At 39.9% G+C, this 18,049-nt stretch overlaps 1 protein-coding gene across 10 annotated transcripts in view; it reads right to left on the bottom strand.

The window, feature by feature from the left end:
• NRG4 (neuregulin 4) overlaps positions 1–18,049 on the bottom strand; it is a 115,554-nt gene that overhangs the window by 20,439 nt on the left and 77,066 nt on the right. For 9 of the 10 annotated variants that reach the window (XR_008911722.1, XR_008911717.1, XR_459869.3 and 6 more), the window contains exon 4: positions 2,688–2,837. Coding sequence is in view for 1 of the 10 variants with exons in the window: in XM_056796923.1 (XP_056652901.1) it covers positions 2,688–2,837 (150 nt within the window). In the remaining 9 variants the exon portion in view is untranslated. Of the gene's footprint in view, positions 1–2,687; positions 2,838–18,049 lie in introns of those variants that run through there. The other variant, XM_056796902.1, reaches the window with a different exon arrangement.

The following is an 18,049-nucleotide window of genomic DNA, read 5'->3' as shown; positions in this document are numbered from 1 at the left end:
CATCTGGAACTCGGCATTCCAGAGCCTTCCCCCTCTCTCCAGAGCAACCCATTCCAATTTGGTAATAAATGTTAGGAAGCATTTTTTTAAGGTTTGGCCCTGAACCTGCAGGTACATTAGCTTAGTTCTGCCCCTCTCAAGCTACCCAGAACAGGGCTGGTACCCTTGGAAGTCATTTAACCTCTCTCAGGCTCAGTTTCCTCAGATCCTCAACATTTTTTAAAATCCTTATTTATTAGTTTCTTCAAAGTATCTTTATTTTTTTTTAAATATTTTCATGCTATGAGGGAGTTGGATTAAATGGCTTCTGAGGCCCCTTATGGCTCTATTTAGGATCATGACCCTCACATCACCCCACAAAGTCTTCTCCCTTTTAGGCTAAAAACTCCGGATCCTTTCACAGAGTTTTGCCTTTATGACGCTGGGCTTTCTACTCTATCGGCCCTTCCTCTCATATGGCATCTATGAGTCAATACAATATGGCGGACGTGGGCTGAATAAGGCCAAGGACCATGGCAGTAATGAGCATTTCTCTTCTACTGGTCATTAGGCTTCTATCAATGAAGAGACTATTTATCATTTCATTAGCTTCTCAAGTTCCCATCCACACCGGGTTGACTCTAGGGTAGAGGAGGCCTAGAGTACATTTCGGGCAATGGTCATTCAACCCATCTGATGAAGGGGACGAAGCTCTTCCCACACCATTGGGCTGGATTCTGCTGGAAATGCCAAGGTGAGCTAGAACCATGGTGCCTGCCCTCAGGGAGCTTGAATGATGCTAAAACCCTTTCATATACATTTTCACTCCTGTTCTCATGCCCAAATGAAGCAATGAGGAAGATTATGCAAGTATCGGCCTCATGTTACAGATAAGGAGTCTGAAGTTCAGAAAGATCACAAAAAAGAAAGAAGGATCACAAAGCTATTAAGCAAAGGAGTTGGTTGACTTGAATCCAGGACTACGTCCAAGTCCATTACTTTCTACTACATTAGACTGCTAAGATTCACAAATTCTTTTTAAAAATTCTACTTCTCTATATTCCAATATTGTATAGTATTTGTACTATAAAGGTGGCTCAGTGATACAGTGGAGAGAGTGCTGGATCTGAAAACATGAGTTCAAATCCAGCCTCTAATACTTCCCAGTTGTGTGACCCTGGACATACCATTTAACTCAGTCTCAGTTTCCTCATCTGTAAAATGGGAATAACAGTAATATCTGACTCCCAGGGTTGTTGTGAGGGTCAGATGAGATAAAACTTTTAAAGCACTTAGCAAATCTTAAAGTACTCTACGAATCCTAGGTATTATTATTTCAAAACACATCAGAAAGGGGAGAATCAATTCTAATTCTTTGCCTAATTTTACTATACATAAACACCTTTTCTTGAATCTTTGGGTCTACTCTTATAATTATTTTGTCCATGGATATTGGCTGTGCATGCTAAATTCTTAAAGTACAACATGCCCTGTCAGGCTTATTAAACATCTACATGCCTCCCAATGTCTTTGGTCTGAGAGTGGGCAGTTTAAGCCTGGCCCGCCACTCAGGAAGCCTGGGTCCCATCCCTGGCTCTGTGACTTACTAACTGGGTGATCTTGTGCCAAGTTAGGGGGTCTCTGAGACCCTCAGGTTCTCCTTGGTCAAAAATGAATCTTGAACTAAATAAGGGGTTTCAACTCTAAGGTCTTTCTAAGATATAAAATCCTATTAGCCTATACTTTTCAATTACTTTAATACTTGGTAGTGTCAAGAATGAGAGAGCCAATATGATATAATAATTAGTAGAAAACTAGCCTTGGGGTTGGGAAGACTTGAGTTCAAATTCTGCCTCTGACACATCCTAGCTGTGTGACCCTGGGAAAATCACCTAACTTCTCTGATTCTAAACAAGTCTTTAAATTGCAGAGAATGGGCTGACCTTCATTGGCAGAGGGCATTTCCTCATTGGGAGTTCCCAATACTAGTAAGTCATAGGTCTTGGTGGAAAAAAAAAAGGTTCAAGGCCATTTAGGTACATTTGAACTTCATATTCTGATGTTCTTTCAAGAAGTCATAGGTATGGTCACCCCTACCCCTAGCTGCTTACCAGGAGAGCCCGGGGATTTATCTTGGAGGGTCCCCATTCTTGGTAGAGAGAAGAGGAAACACAGAGGCATAGGGCAAGGTGCCCACTCTTGGTAGGTATTTATTCCCTTGTGGATGGGATGGGAAGTGTTGTCTGGGTACACTTCCTAGCTGAATAACCCTGGGCAAGTCACTTAACCCCAATTTCCTAACCCTTGACATACTTCTACCTTAGAATCAACACTAAGTCAGAATGGGAATGACCCAAGTTTGGTTTTCAGATGAATCAAGCATGGTGGACTAACTCTGCTCAGTTTGGGGATTCTACTGAGGCTAAGCTGTCCTGGTAGCTGAATGAATGACATGAGATTCACTGATCATAGAAAGAACTTCTCGCAGCCCTCACCAGATCATTGGAAAAAAGAACCAATTGAAATAAGAGAAAAACTGAAAATTAACAACAGATTCTGCAGACAAGAGGAGGACGGGGTCTGGGACATGGCCAATGGCCAAACCATTGCATCATTCCCTTCCCTTGTTCAAGGGGACAGATCAGTTTGTACACCTGAGTGAACACAGGTTCACACTTCACCCCCCAAGAATCAGAATTGAGGTTTACCTGCAAAGGAAGTAGACAGCTCCAAGGGTCAGTACTCCTAGGAAGAGAGCAAAGGTCAAGAAAGCTGCAAAAGGTTCACTCTCGGTTTGGGTGTTGGTACTAGGAAGGAACACCTCTTCGCATCGGGCTCCTGTATAATTCTCAATACATCTGTGAAATAAAGTGAGACAGACAAATTCAATCTCCTGGTCCAGCAGCTCTGAGGAAATCCAAGGGGCCACTCACTGAGGTTGTAAGGGAAGGCATTCCTCCCTCTTTCAGGCAGGCTTTGTATGATAAAGGATAATAAAGGTGATGGAAGAGGTGGGGTCATGGTGAGAGATTCAGAGTTAGGACATGCTGGGTTCAAATTCTGACTCTGACATACTGGCTATGGGGACCCCAATGACTTGGGATGATGGAACTAGACCAAGAAGGGGCCTCACAGGCCATCCCTTGGTCCTTCAGGGCCCCAGGAAGCTCTTGAGGACTATTGGTTGCAGATGACCTATCGATTTATAATGGAAAAGTATTGTTTTCACTGGCAGCTCCCTCTACTAATGAGGCACAATTCTGTAAGAGGGGACAATGGCAAAACAGCCCGGTTAAAGGGGCTCATCACTTAAAGACTGAAATCTTGGAGACTGGATTTTTGGCCATGGCAACTCATGAAGTTATATACTAAGGGACTTTGTTGTGCACAAAGGCTTGGATTTGGAGTCTGAGGATCCAGATTCACATCCTGCCTCTTCTTCATACTACCTGTATAAACTTGGACAAACCACTTAACCTCTGTGGGCCTCAGCTTCCCCATCTGTAAACAAGAGGGTTGGACCTTTGAGACCTTTCAGCCCCCATGATTCTATGGAAGAAGTGCTCACACTAATGAAAACCATGACATTTAAACCCTTATATTTTTTAAACCCTTACATTTTTATCCTTACATTCTTTTAAACCTTTACATTCTGTATTTTTTCCTGTTTAAAAAATTATAAATGTATATTTCCATTATCATCATGTTGTGAAAGAAGGCATGTCATTTCAAATTTTCTGTTTAAGCCAGGTCTTTTCTTTATGAATGTTTGGAAGTCTTCTATTTTATTAAATGACCATACTTTCTTCTGCAAGAATACAGTCAATTTTGCTGGGTAGTTGATTCTTGGCTGTAGACCTAGTTCCCTTGTTTTCCAGAATATCATATTCCATGCCTTCTGGTCTTTTAGTGTGAATGCAGCCAGGTTCTGTGTTATCCTAACTGTGGTTCCATGATATCTGAATGGTTTCTACTTAGCAGCTTGTAGTATCTTTTCCTTGGTCTGATAGTTCTTGAATTTGGCTATAACATTGGGAGTTGTCAATTGGGGGTTAAAAATAGGAGGTGATCTGTGGATTCTTTAAATCTCTACTTTTCCCTCTTGTTCAAGAATGTTGGGGCAGTTTTCTTGGATAATTTCCTGTAGAATGATGCCCAGGCTTTTTCTTTTGTTCTGATTTTCCAGTAATCCAATAATTCTTAAATTGTCTCTTCTGGATCTATTTTACAGATCTAAAATTTTATCAATGAGGTGTTTCATATTTTCCTCAAAATTTTCATTCTTTTGATTTTGCTTTATAGACTCTTGCTGCCTTGTGAAGTCATTTGCTTCTAGTTGTTGGATTCTAATTTTTAAAGACTGAATTTCATCCCTGGTTTTTTGGTCATCCTCCTTCTGGTCTTTTTTCTTTATAGGTTATCTTTTACTTTCTTTGCCTCATTTTCAAACTATTCAATTCTGGCTTTCAAGACACTATTTTCTTGTTTTAGTAGATATGCCTCTGTTTCCAGATTACTTATTTTGCTTTCTAAGTTCTTTTCCCACTTGTCTTCAGCCTCTCTTAATTGTTTTTTTTTTGAATTGTGTTTTGAGTTCTTCTAAAGCCTGAGTCCAATTTGCTGGAGTTTCTATGTTTTTGCTTGATGTTCCTTGGTCCTCCTGTGTTCCATTTGCTCCTTGTTCATTATCTGGATAGAAGCTGCCAATTGTAATCTTTTTCTTTGTTTACTCATATTTTTTCTTCTTTCCCCACTGTCATTGGCTGTAATTTTGCTCCTCTAATTATTTGCTGGATCTGTGGGTTTGGGCTATTCTGTCCTGAAGGGGCTTCTTCTCTGATCTGCTGATTTACTACATTAGGCTGATGTTGTATTAATGATTCCTGAGGTCAGATCTTCCCCAGCTGGCAGCAGAAGCTGAAGGTGAAGGAGAAGGTGTGGAGGCTGAAGGGAACTGGGCTTCCCACCTTGTTATCAAGGTATTCTGTCCTGATTGCAGCCCTGGGATCCAAGTCAGCTGGATTCTTATGGCAGCTCTCGGTGGAATCAGTGGGGAAAGGAAGTTGGAGACTGAGCTTCCCTGCCCTCTGAAGGCTTCCTGTCTTCCTATCTTGCCAGCTTGACCCTGCCCCCCTATCTTTTGTCTTAGAATCATTACTTTGGATTGGTTCCAAGGCTGAAGAATGGTAAGAGCTGGGCAATGGAGGTTAAGTGACTTGCCCAAGATCCTGTGTAGTTAGGAATTATCTAAGGACAGATTTGAACTCAGGGCTGATGTCTACAGCTCTCAATCTACTGAGCCACCTAGATGTCCCTGAAACAGAGACCTTTTGAAAAATATATAAATATTTACAATATTTAATAGGTAAGGGCTCTAACTATTGTGTTTCTTGTAGAATAGGTCACATTACTTCATAGCCACGCCTTGTACATGGAATGGGTCATACCTTCCTACCTGCTATTAATTGATTCCTTGTACAGTTAATAGCATAGTGTTTCACACATCAGTAGAAAGGAAGAGGGACTCGGGCTTTGATTTCATTTATATAAGGAACTTCCCAGTGAGGAAACTCCCTTTACTAATGTAGGTTGGCACTTTCTTTGCCACTTACAGGCTTAGAGAACTATGAGGGTTAATGAAATTGTCCAGGGTCCCACAGCCAAAATGTGTTCAAGGCAGGACTTGAACTCAGTTCTTCCTATCTTTGAGGCTGACTCTTTAGCTACTATACCAAGTTACCTCTCCACTGCACATAATAGGCACTAAATAAAAATTTTTGGAATGAATGAGTAGAGAGCAAATTGCCATTGGCACCCCATTTCAGTCTGAGACACTGACTAGATGTGACAATGGGGTCTTGGGACATTAAGACTGAGTGATAATTATGCAGTCAACTGGCTTTGCAGAGTAGTATATGCTGTGCCCTCGTTACTCCTTTGGTACCACTAAACACTAAGTGTTTAGCCATGAAGAAATCCTCTCTTTCCTCCCAAGGCATTTCATTGGACCTCACTGAATAAATCATGGTGAAGCTGGCCATGCTAAAGAAAACATGGTGATAAACTGATTAAAATCTAGTATTTTAAGGATTAATATTCTCTACAAGCAGGTCTACATGGACTTCTACCTAGCCAGAGGCATTCATGACCAGAGAGCATGTCCTCATGGCATGGGTTAGCATCTGGAAAGAGGGAACCAGATAGGGGAAGTATCAGCCATTGAACAAGGAGTCCCTCATGTTTTTAGGGAGACTTTGAAAGAGCAATGCTATCTGGGAGTTTGGGGAAATCCAACAGACTTCCTCAGGACTAAAGGGGAAGCAATTTAGAAGAATGCTTATACCCACTCTTCATAGAGAAAGAAGCCCAATGGATAGCCAAGGGAGTTGAGACATATGGAGATGGGAAAAGTAAACTCATCTCCAGCTACTGGCCACCTGCCTTGGTGTACATGGCCTTTGGAAAGATACCAGGACCCTGGCATTCTTGCATTCAGCAGCAGCAGCATCCCAGAAATCTGATCTGAGATCTGAGCTAAGAACTGAACTTGCAGGATTTTTTCCTCCATCATCTTTAGGGAGCCTGTAGCAGAGATGAACCAGGCTTCACAAGGGTCTATGATGCCCTGTGGTGGATTAGCTTTCCAGCTCTCCATCTCTAATCGTATATCCACCCAAAATGTTCCTAAAGTGATGATAACCTTGGTGAAGCTGTTAAATGGGCTTTATGAAAGGGAAGGAATAAATGGGCATGGCTAAGCAGTAGGCTGTGCAAACTGGACCATCTGGTGCAAATACAACCCTATCCCTGTTGACAAAAAACTTCTGATACAAGAACTTGAGAGATAGAACTAAGGGATGATTGCCTCCTAAGTGACTGAAGTTCTAACAGAGAGAAACAAGGAGCAGCCTAAGCGTCCTCTAGTTTTGTCCATTACACTTGTAACTAACAATCCTTAAAAAACAATTTAAACCCTTACCTTCCAGCTTAGAATTAATACTGTGTTTGGTTCTAAGGCAGAAGGGAGGTAAGAGCTAGGCAATGGGGGTTCAGGGACTTTGCCCAAAGTCACATAGCTAGGAAGTACCTGAGCCTAGATTTGAAACTGGGACTTCCTGTTTTTAGGAGCTAACAGTATTTTAACACAGGCAATGAATATCAATTAACCTAATAAATGAATAAAAGCCAAAAGGGATTTTAAAATCTGACATTTAGAACTATAAAACTAGCTCTACCTCAGGACTGACTGGTATAATTTTTTTCCCCATCCTTGGGAGTCACTGTAATTGCAGGACTCTTTTTTTCCCCTGAGAAAGTAGTCTGATTTCTAGAGCATGCAGAATATGGGAGCAAAATGTTTTTCAATTACATTCCTATAACTATCACATGGCCATCCCTACTAACTAGCAACCAATGGCTATGATGGCTATCCACCAGACCAGCCTAGCTGAAGCCATGGAGTATGCTGGGGGAGAGAAAGGAGGCTGCATGTATTCTGGAGAAGTCAAAGCACTATCACCACCACCTCAACCAGAAAATGATGGAGACCAGCCAAGACCCTGAACCCAAGAACCCTGGGAAGTGCAGTACCCCCCAAATCCACCACCCTTGCTTCCAGCTCAGATTCCATCAGCTAATATCAAAGGGGCAATTTTTCTATGGAGAAGGGACCCACTTTCCTCACTTCCACCAACACCAACTGCCACCAATGGCAGGAAATCCCAAGAGCCCTGGGAGTGGCAGCAACCCTGGACCATCAGTTCTGCAGCCATCCCCCCCCCCAAAGGCAAATTCCTCCCTTTGCCAGGGCAGGTACTACATCCACAGTGACTGCAGACCCAGAAAAGAACGTTTTGCCACCAAAGTCCTTGGTATATCAAAAATTTCATCATAGAGACTGGTAGAATCTTCTCAGTGTCAGTGACAATAAAGGGAAAAGGCATTGCCATCTGCTTTGCTGCTGCACCCTAAAGACCATGGAGACTTTCCATCTGATCTGTAGCTAGAAACCTAGAAGTATTATCTCCTTCAATTAGAATATAGCTATTCAAGAGTCATTCCCAGAACACTGTTTTTACCTGTAGTAAAGCCTTAGTAAATTATTTTTCTATTCATTCATGTACTCATATCTAGAAATAAATTCTAAGATAAAAGCACATCCTCTAACACTGAATGATGCCTAAGGTTAGGTGAGTTAACAAGAAAGTTGTTTAAAAAAAACAGCTCAAGCAGGTGAAACGCCTCAAGGAGAAAGAAAAAAATTAACATTCCACCAGTCAACATGGAGACAGTCACAAAATGAATACTTTCCACAGAATTACAGCATAGCAAGGAATTTTGTATCATCACAAAACAAATAAGAAGGAAATGGGCTCTCAACTTAGCCAAAGTGCAAACTCCCAAGTTTACTTTAAATCAAAAAACCAAAAATGAATAAATAATCCCTCCAACTTCTCACAATTAGTGGAGACAACAGCCTTAGAAAGTAACACATAAATGCTATAATTGATTTAACCGTCCTTAAAAAAACAACACACCCTTATCTTCTGTCTTAGAATCAATAGTGTGTACTGATTCCAAGGCAAAAGGCAATGGGGTTAAGAGACTTGTCCTGGGTCACACAGAAGTGTCTGAGACCAGATTTGAACCCAGGACCTCCCATCTACATGTTGGATCGTTATCTACTGAACCACTTAGTTGCCCACCTTATTTAAACTTTAAAGGGCTTTAAAAGAAATAGATTAACCGCTGAAACAAAATCCTATTACAGATGAAAATTTTCAAGAGTTCTGAAATGAAGATTAAAATAAAAGACTGATTATCAAAGCTCAAAAAGCAATTAAGATTCTGCAGCCATCAATACTGAGGAAATGTATTTCTTCAAGAGAATGAGCAATACCATTATTGAGTCTATATTCCAAAGAGATCAGTGGAAGGGAAAAAAAACCCATCTGTACTAAAATATTTTTAGCAGCTCTTTTGTGGTGGCAAAGAATTGGAAAATGAGAGGTTGTCCATCACTTGGGAAATGGCTAAACAAGTTGTGGTATATGGTTGTAATAGAATAGTATTTGGCCATAAGAAACAATGAACAGAATGGGTTCAGAGAAACCTGGAAAGACTTATATGAACTGAGGCAAAGTGAAGTGAGCAGAACCAGGAGAAAAGTGTATACAGTATCAGAAATATTATACAATGATCAACTGTGAAGGACTAAAACATGGCCAAGCAAAGCAAGACTCCAAGATACAACCATAAGGGACTCATGATAAAATGCTCTCCACAGCCAAAGAGGGAGCTGTTGGAGTCTGAGTGCAGATCAAAGCATGACATCTTCCACTATATGTCCTTCATACAATTTCTATTGTATGTGTGATATGTGTCTTCTATCATGACATGAGCAATATGGAAATATGTATTACAGAAAAGTATGGGCATACCCCAAATCAGAGTATTCACTGCCTCAGGGAGGATAAAGAGGGAGGAGAATCTAAATCCTAAAATGTCAAAAAACAATTGCCAAAATTTGTTTCTACAAGTGACTGAAAAAAATTTTTTTAAATTGGAAAAAAATACCCTAAGTAGGTCAAACATCCCAAGGGATAAAGAGACTTATAACATTTTGCAAGGAAGCTCATAGCATTGAATTCTTAGAGCTGATCAAATTTAGGAAAGATTTTAAGGAACTTCAGAAATATGAACTTGTGCCAAAAAAACAAAAATAAATAACCTAAACCCTAACTAGCTGACGCAATTATTGGTAAGTAACATTCAACAAGGATGAAAAACATAAGACAGGATCAAGGGAATGGAAGACAAATAAACCATGTAGTCAGAGCAAGAATTGATCAAACATTCAAAGGCACATAGAGAGAACCAATGAAGAATAGGGTGTTTCCTGGTCTTGGATGGCGCAAAAGCAAATAGAAATGTTATGCCTGCTCTTTGTCCAGAAGAAAGAATTTAACCAAGGAAAGCTAAAATAAGCAAAAGTCAAGATATGAAAAAAGCAGATCCTGGTGTTATAATTAATTGCACCAAGACACAAAGAAACCACAGATTTCAAAATATTCCCTACTTGCTGAATTGGAGATATGATTAATAATCAACTTGAAACAGGATTTCCCTAGATTTTAACCAAAACTTTCATTAAAATATCTCAAAGTATTTTTGTGGAGGAGATGGAGACATATGGATTAAATAAAAATTCAATTAGAAGGTTCAGAATTAGACGGCCAGTCTAAAAGAGAAGCTTGAAATGGTTCCATGTCAATGGTGTAGACCTAAGATATGCTATCAAAGTAATAAGTAAACATAGCTAATTGAGGATACTGCCCATGTGTTCTGCTTTTCCAACCCCAACTCATATACTGTGAGCTCAGCTGCAATAGAAAGATCAAACATAAGACAGCTCACAGTTAATTTACTACATTTTGGAAAGCAGAGAGATTTAAGTGCTCGTGAAGGCTGATAGTGCTAGGAGGGGTCAGGCACTGAAAGACAAGGCTTCATACAAATGTCCAGCACAGAGCTCTGAATGTTTTTTAACCTTATGTAATTCTCCTGCCATGTAATCTTTACCCTGCCCTTCTGCAGAGAAAGGCATCCATCATGTGCAAGCCAACTTAAGAGGTGGTATGGTATGGTGGAAAGAACTTTGGCTCTTGGCACAATATGTGTTCCCTCAGTCTTCTCCAACCTCAACATCCAGTTCTTTCAACTAATACTTGTATGGTGTGGACTTGAGGCCCTTCCCAATCCAACTGCCCTCTTCCAGACACTCCTCAGCTTATAGGATCATAAGATCATAGCTTTAGAGCCAGAAAATAGCTTAGAAGGTCATCAAGTCCAACCCTCTCATCTTATAGTTGAGGCAACTGAGGCTCAGAAAAGTTCAGTGCTTGCTTGCCTAGAGTTCCATAGATAAATGTCTGAGGCACTCTGGACCCAGGTCCAAGTCCAGCCTTCCATCCACCACCCAATGCTGCCTCTCAATACCATGCTTGTCAATGTCCCTCTTAAGCCTCAGTGCCCAGCCCTGAACACTGTACTGGAGATAAGTTGATTCTAAGATGGAAAGTAAGAGTTTAAAAAAATTAACCTAATGCTCCTGCTTGCCAAGATCCTTTTGAATCCTGAATATTGTCCAGTTTGTTTCTTATTCCTCCCAACTTTATGTCACATGACAATGTGGTGAGCATCTCATCTATGGTTTTATCCAAGTCCTTGATAAAATTGTCCGACTGCCCAGGGCCAAGTGCATATCTCTGTGGTACTCCAATGGAGACTTTCTCTGCCATAGACATGGAACCATTTCAAGGGTCATTTTTAGCCTGGCTGTTGGTCTAATTCTAAATCTATCTAATTGCCTTTTTGTTTAGTCCAAATGTCTACAACTTCACAAGAACATTTAGTGATAATTAATAGAAACTTTGCTAACATCTAGGTAAATCACATCCACAGCATTTTCCTCATCTCCCAGTTTTGTACTCCTGTGCAAAAAAGAAAGTAGGGTTAGAGTGGCATGACTCGTTCATGCTGTAGCCATGCTGGCTTTTTGAAATAACCAATATCCTTTTTCTAGATGTTTGCCAACCATATCTTAATGACCTGTTCTGAATTTTCCTTAGGGACTGACATCAAGCTCATTAGCCTTTGGTTGGCAGAATCTGTTCTCTTCTCTTGAAGAGTGGGACATTGGCTCTTTTATAATCTTGTGGTACCTCTCTTGATCTTTCTAGGAGTATTTAAAAAATCATAGCTGCCAATTCTTTCAGAACCCCACGGTGTAGTTCATTTGGTTCAGGTGACTTGCATTCATCAAGGGAAACTGAGTAATCTCTTACCATATCTTTACTTATCCCTTTGTTAGTCATGTTTATCCTGCCATTTCCATGGCAAATGTCATTTCCTTCCCCAGAGAAAAAAGAAAAAATGTAAAAATGAAGGAGATACACCTTTTCTCTGTTGTCTGTTATCATTGTCTCAGATACATCAAGCAAAAGTCCTATCCTTATTCAAATCTTCCTTTTTCTTCTCATATAGATAAAACAAGTTTCCATGGTATCCTTAGCTGTCCTTGCTGGCTTCTTCTTATTCTGAATTTTAGCATTCCTGAAGCTATATTTTTATAGGACTGAACCACATTAATATTCATTATCTGCTCCTGGGTCTTACTTCCATCTTTTATACATGTTTTTTTTTTTAAACCCACACCTTCTGTCTTAGTATCAATTCTTTATTTTTTTTCCAGGCTAGTAACAGGTTTATTGAGAGAGACCAGTGTCTCTCAGCAAAGCTGGGTCATTAAATTTTCCTCATAATCCAATACAATTGAATGAGATTTCCCTCCCTTTTTTTATACCCTGAAATTCTTAATATCAATTCGAATAAGGCAGAGGATCAGCGAGGGCTAGTGAATAGGAGTTAAGTGATTTACCTAGGATCATACAACTAGGAAGTATCCAAGGACATATTTTAACTCAGAGCTTCCATCTCTAGGCCTGGCACTCTATCCATTGTGTTACCTATCTCCCTCTATATATTTCTTTTTAACATCTATGTTGGTTAGTGAGTTGTCTATGCATCCACACTGATGCAGTCAATCTCATTTTCCCTCCTTATTGTAATTATTTCCCTTTGTGTCATCAGAAGTTTGTTCTTGAATATCTCCCACAGTTGCTAAGCTGTCTACCCTATAACATTTTCATCCATGAGATTTGACTTGTCTTTCCTTCAGACATTTTGCTTTTTCCCACTCTAGGGTGTACATCAGACTATCTCCAGATTTCTTCTCCTCAATCACAAACTCTTTAAGAGAATAGTCACTGCCCCTGCCAAGGGTCCCCATAGTTTTTACCATAGAAACCAGTTCTTCCTTGTTAGTGAGAGCTAGATTAAAAAGATCATTGATTTTTCTTGGTTCCTCTACCGTTTTAGGGATAAAACAATTGCTAAAGCAACCCAAGAAGCTATCAACTGCTCTACTTTTCATATAGAGAGAGCTCCAGCAGATATTTAGATAATTGAAGTTCCTTCTCACTGCTTAATGAGGCTTCTGGGCCAGGCTTATGATCTATTCCCCCAAAATCCTCATTTATTTCCTCCTTCTGACCAGGTGGTCTGTAGTACACTGCAATGACAAAACCACTTTTGTTTCTCCTTGATCTTTACTCAAATATTTCCCTACCCTGATTCCTGGATTTCCTCACAAGTATAGAACTTCTTAATATACAAAGTTATTCCTTTTCTTTCCTACTCCCTCTCTCTCTTTACCTTTCCAGTTTCTTATGAATAAGATCTATTTGCTTAAAGCCAGAGTCCAGCCTGGCTTCATCCCACCAAGTCTCAAATACATATCTCTAAGGTCACATTTACTCCTTTGTGCTAAGACTTTCAGATCCTCTCATTTGTTGCCTAAACTTTAGACATTTGAGACTATAGGGTTTCGTCTTAGCTTTTGTTTCCTGGGAACTTGTAGATGCCTCAGCTGCCTTCTATGAAGCTACTATCCATGGTATCTGACTTTGAGGATATGTGTAGGCAGTTTTCTTTCTCCCCCATATAGCCCTTTTTATTAAATGTGTAAGTGCCCAGGAAAATATATTCTTATGAACCTTAGACATACTCCATCTCTGGCCAGGAATCTGTCAAACTTATATTTTAAACCATGATCTAGATATCCAAATATCCTTCTTAGATATCACCTTCTTATTCAACTTTCCATCTCAATTTTTCTCTTTTACATCCCTTGCCTTCAATGAAAAACAGTGAAGAAAACACAACATGTGCCCCTGTGGTCTTTAGTTTCTTGTCTAAAACTTCATGACCATAGAAAATTATTTTTATGGTATTTCCTAAAGACTCATTTATGTTTCCCATGAATCAACAGAAGTGTGTACTTGTTATCCATTTTGGTAAATCTTGGGAGAATCTCTCATGTCTTTAAAATACTGGAGGAAGACAAAGGATGTCTCTTATTGTTATCAGACCAATTAATACCAGCCTCAGTACCCTGAAGAAGAGAACCACTATCTACTATTACCCTTCCTCCTTTCCTCTTCCGTGGTACAGTTTCCATGTCTCTACTCTTATCATTCTTCAGAGGACAAGTAGTTTCTTCCATGTCAGAGCACCAAGCTCCACCCTCTTCAGGAAGGGCTCCCATATGTGTCTTAGAGCTCCAGTTATAGTCATTTAATCTTTTCCTCCTCTGCATACAACCCTCTTCTACTGTGCAGCATCCTGACCAAGGCCAAATCTTCCTTTCTGCCCTTCCGATCTCTCTATCCCCATTGACATCTTGCCTTTGTTTCCTTTACGAACCTTTCCTTGTCCTGAATGAGCTGGAAAGAGATCAGTCTACACTTGAAACACAGATAATAGTCCCTTCTCTGAAACACAAATACAATTGTCACTTACATTTAAGTCACTGAACACGTTTCTTGTTTTCTCCATAAGGGTTGACCTTTTCAGCCACATTTTCCCAACTATCTCTGGGTGTTTGTACTTTATCCATTAAGCACTTCATTAGCCCCTGTTAGACTTAATCATCAGACCATACTAACTGGACCACCCAATTCCACTTCTCTTACCAAGTCTCAATCATTTCACAGCTATCCCTCCCTCCCCTTGAGTCTCTCACCAGTTTGCCCCACCAACCCACCTATTCTACCAAGGGGTTTTCTCCTCCCACTCCCCACCCCCATTTACCTTTTCTCACCTTGGTTTGTTTTTACCAACTATCTTCTTTTCTTTTTGAATATCTCTTAGGTTTCTAGCCTTCATCTTCCCTGAGACTCTGGGAAACTTTTAGATTCTCCTGTCCTGGGTGACCACAAGAATGGTGGTGCCCTCAACAGAAAGTAAGGAAGTTGGGGTTAAGGGGAATGAAAATTAGATTTGGGATATTAGATTTGGGATTAGATTGGAGATGTCTACAGGATGTCCCAGAGGAGATATGCAACAGGCATTGGTGCTATGGGACAGGAGCTCAGGGGAAAGATGCGGGCTGGGTATTTAGATTTGAGGATCATCTACATAGAGTTGATAACTATGCCCATAGGAGCTGGTAATACCACTGAGAGAGCATAGAAGAGAGAAGGAACAGAAGCTTGAAGAACACTCACACATAGGGGAAGGGATGGTGTTAAGCAAAGGCTACTGAGGATTATTCAGAACCATAGGAGGAAAATCAGGAGAGAATGGTGTCATGAAAACCCAAGAAGGAAACTACTCAGAGGTTGGGATGGCCGATGGTGTCATGGTCCACAGAGAGGTCCAGAAAGAACAAAGCAATTAAGAGAATGGTGGTAACCTTGGAGAGAGCAATTTAATTGGAGTGGTAGAATTGGATGTCAGACTGTAAGAGATGGTGAAGGGAGTGGGAGGGAAGAAAGTGAAGACAATGAGTGTAGGTGGACTTTTTTGGCTGTGAAAAGTAAAAGAGAACTTGAGTGGCTCTCAGCGTCAAGTGAAAAGCTTTTTTAAAGATGGGAAAATCTGGGTGTGCCTATAGGAAACTGGGAAGGAGCCATGGATAAGGAGAAACTGGAGATTGAAGACATGAGAGTGGGGCCAATAGGGATGATCAAAGAAACAAGTTCCTATTAAAGACAAGAGGAAGTAGGATCAAGGCCATACATTAAGAGGTTAATAATAGCAAGGAAATGAAAGCAAAGGAGGAATTTGTGCTATAGATTTCAATGGCTTTTCTCAGTCAAATTTGAAGTTTCCCATCAACTGATAGGAAAGGAAGGGGTGGTACTTTGAGTGTTTTTAGAGATGAAAGAAGATATGAAACATGCATTAGGGGGTGTGATGGAGAATCAACCCTAAAAAATAAAAGAATCATTTACAAATAACTGTTGCATAAAGAACTTTTTTTTAAAAAATCCTATCAAGGTTCAATTTCTAACAAAAAAAAGATTATGCATATCGATGGCACCTAGCAATGATCTTGTATAAAATTTAAATTATAAAAGGAGTCTGAAAATGGTGCTCTGGACTGGCATCTGTTAATCTGAAGATGCTCACGTCTAAGTGTAGTTTTGTTTCTGACTCCCAGAATTACAAAGTTCATTAAGTACCATCAGATTTGGCTAACTCCTTTTCTTGTCCTACTTCAGCAATAAGAATGGAGAATTCATCCAAGGTCATATTACAGGACATGCAGTTTAGACCTTCTGGGAAAAGTCAGTCTGATTCATTTACATATTCCCAGAATTCAAGACAGAAAAGATCGACTTTTCCAGTGCCCCCCCAACCCAATTTCATGCTTTCTCCTCTAAAATTACCTTGTATCTACTCTGTCGTCATCCTGCATATATACCTGCTGCCCTTTAGAACATCAAGACCATGAGGGCAAGAACTGGTTTCCATTTTAATTTGTGTCCTCAGTTCTTAGTACAATGCCTGGTGAACAGTCAATGTCCAATTATTACCCCCACTGATCATGAGCAAAAATACAGGTCTGCTTTTCTCATGACTGGATATATCCTTCAAATGTTGGCTTTAGTTGGAGTTGTGGGTTTTTTTTAACCCTTTATCTTCCATCTTAGAAGCCATACTAAACATTGGTTCCAAGAGGGAAGAACAATAATAGACAGGCAGTTGGGGTTAAGTGATTTGCCCAGAGTTACCCAGCTAGGAAATGTGAGTCCAGATTTGAACCCAGGACCTCCTATTTCTAGACTTTCTCCATCCACCTAGCTGCCCTCTTTAGTTAGAGTTTGGATGTTTAACCTGTACATAGAAATATGAGAGCAGTCTATGACAAGACAGAACAATTAGGATATTCATTAATTAGGATACTATTAGTAGTTCTATTGTAAAGGATAATAATTTGTTAGCATAAAGGAGATCCTATTCCTTGATTATCTTTATTATAATATTTATTATTATTTATTATATTACTCTACATTTATTAGAACAGGAAATCGTGAATGTGTAAACCATTACTTTTTTTGAAATATAAATATATAAATAGAAATCTGAAAGTATTAATGTAATTTATACAGCTAGTAAATAATAATAGAGTTCTGTAGAAAGGCTGGCAAGCCAGTTGTTAAAAGCTGGCAAGAGAAATGGAAACAGGACATTTATTAATTGAATGGTCTTCCCATTAGAGGATGCAAAGAGACACCCAAAGAGCACTGCTAGCATCAGCAGGTAACAACAAGACAAAATTGTGTGCTGGTTGATTTCTGTGGATTACGCCATGTACTTTTTCAGCTTTCTTGCCTATGATCTTCGCCTTCCTAGAGGTCTTCCCTCTGCTCAAACTGAACTGTCCAGCATTTCCCTGTGTGCATGCTCTGCTCCCTGGCTCTTGTGTTTCCTTTCTCCCCATCTTTACAGCCTTACTTGTTGAAATCTTACCTATCATCCAAAACCCAACTCAAATGCCTCCTCCTCCATGAAGCTCCTCCCTGATCCTCTTAGCCTGCATTCCTCCCTTTGAATGGCACTGACTGTCATCCTGGACTTTGTAATTCAGAGATACTAGCATTCTTCTCTCAGCCCTGACCATATTTCAAGACTAGCATGATCTCTGAGCCAGAAAGCAGCATTAAGTCTCTCCTGGAGGTTCTTAAAAAAAATCCTGAACCTTCTACCTTAGAATCAATACTGTGTATTGGTTCCTAGGCAGAAGAGCAGTAAGGGCCAGCCAATGGGGGTTAAGTGACTTGCCCAGGATCACACAGCTAGGAAATATCAGAGGCCAAATTGGGACCCAGGACTTCCTGTCTCTATTCTTCCTGAGCGACTTAGCTGCCCCTAGCCCTTGGAGTTCTTAGGAAGGAGGAATGGGGACTTTAAGAGCTGAAGAGCCCTACCAGCAGATAAATAAAGGATATAATTATATAATATATAATAGAATATATTGATTATAGGATAATTAATATAATATAAATTTTTTTAGTGGTAGTCACTCGGTGACCAAGAATGACAATTGTCTTTGTACATGATCATCTATTGATGTAAATATAACATTAATTATGTGTTATAATTAATATAAGATATATTATATAATTAATATAATATAAAACAACATTAATAATATAATATA

Source organism: Monodelphis domestica, chromosome 1 (assembly GCF_027887165.1).
Source record: "Monodelphis domestica isolate mMonDom1 chromosome 1, mMonDom1.pri, whole genome shotgun sequence".
Classification (NCBI taxonomy): Eukaryota; Metazoa; Chordata; class Mammalia; order Didelphimorphia; family Didelphidae; genus Monodelphis; species Monodelphis domestica.
Note: the sequence above shows the minus strand (reverse complement) of the source record. Positions and strands in the feature narration are given on the sequence as shown.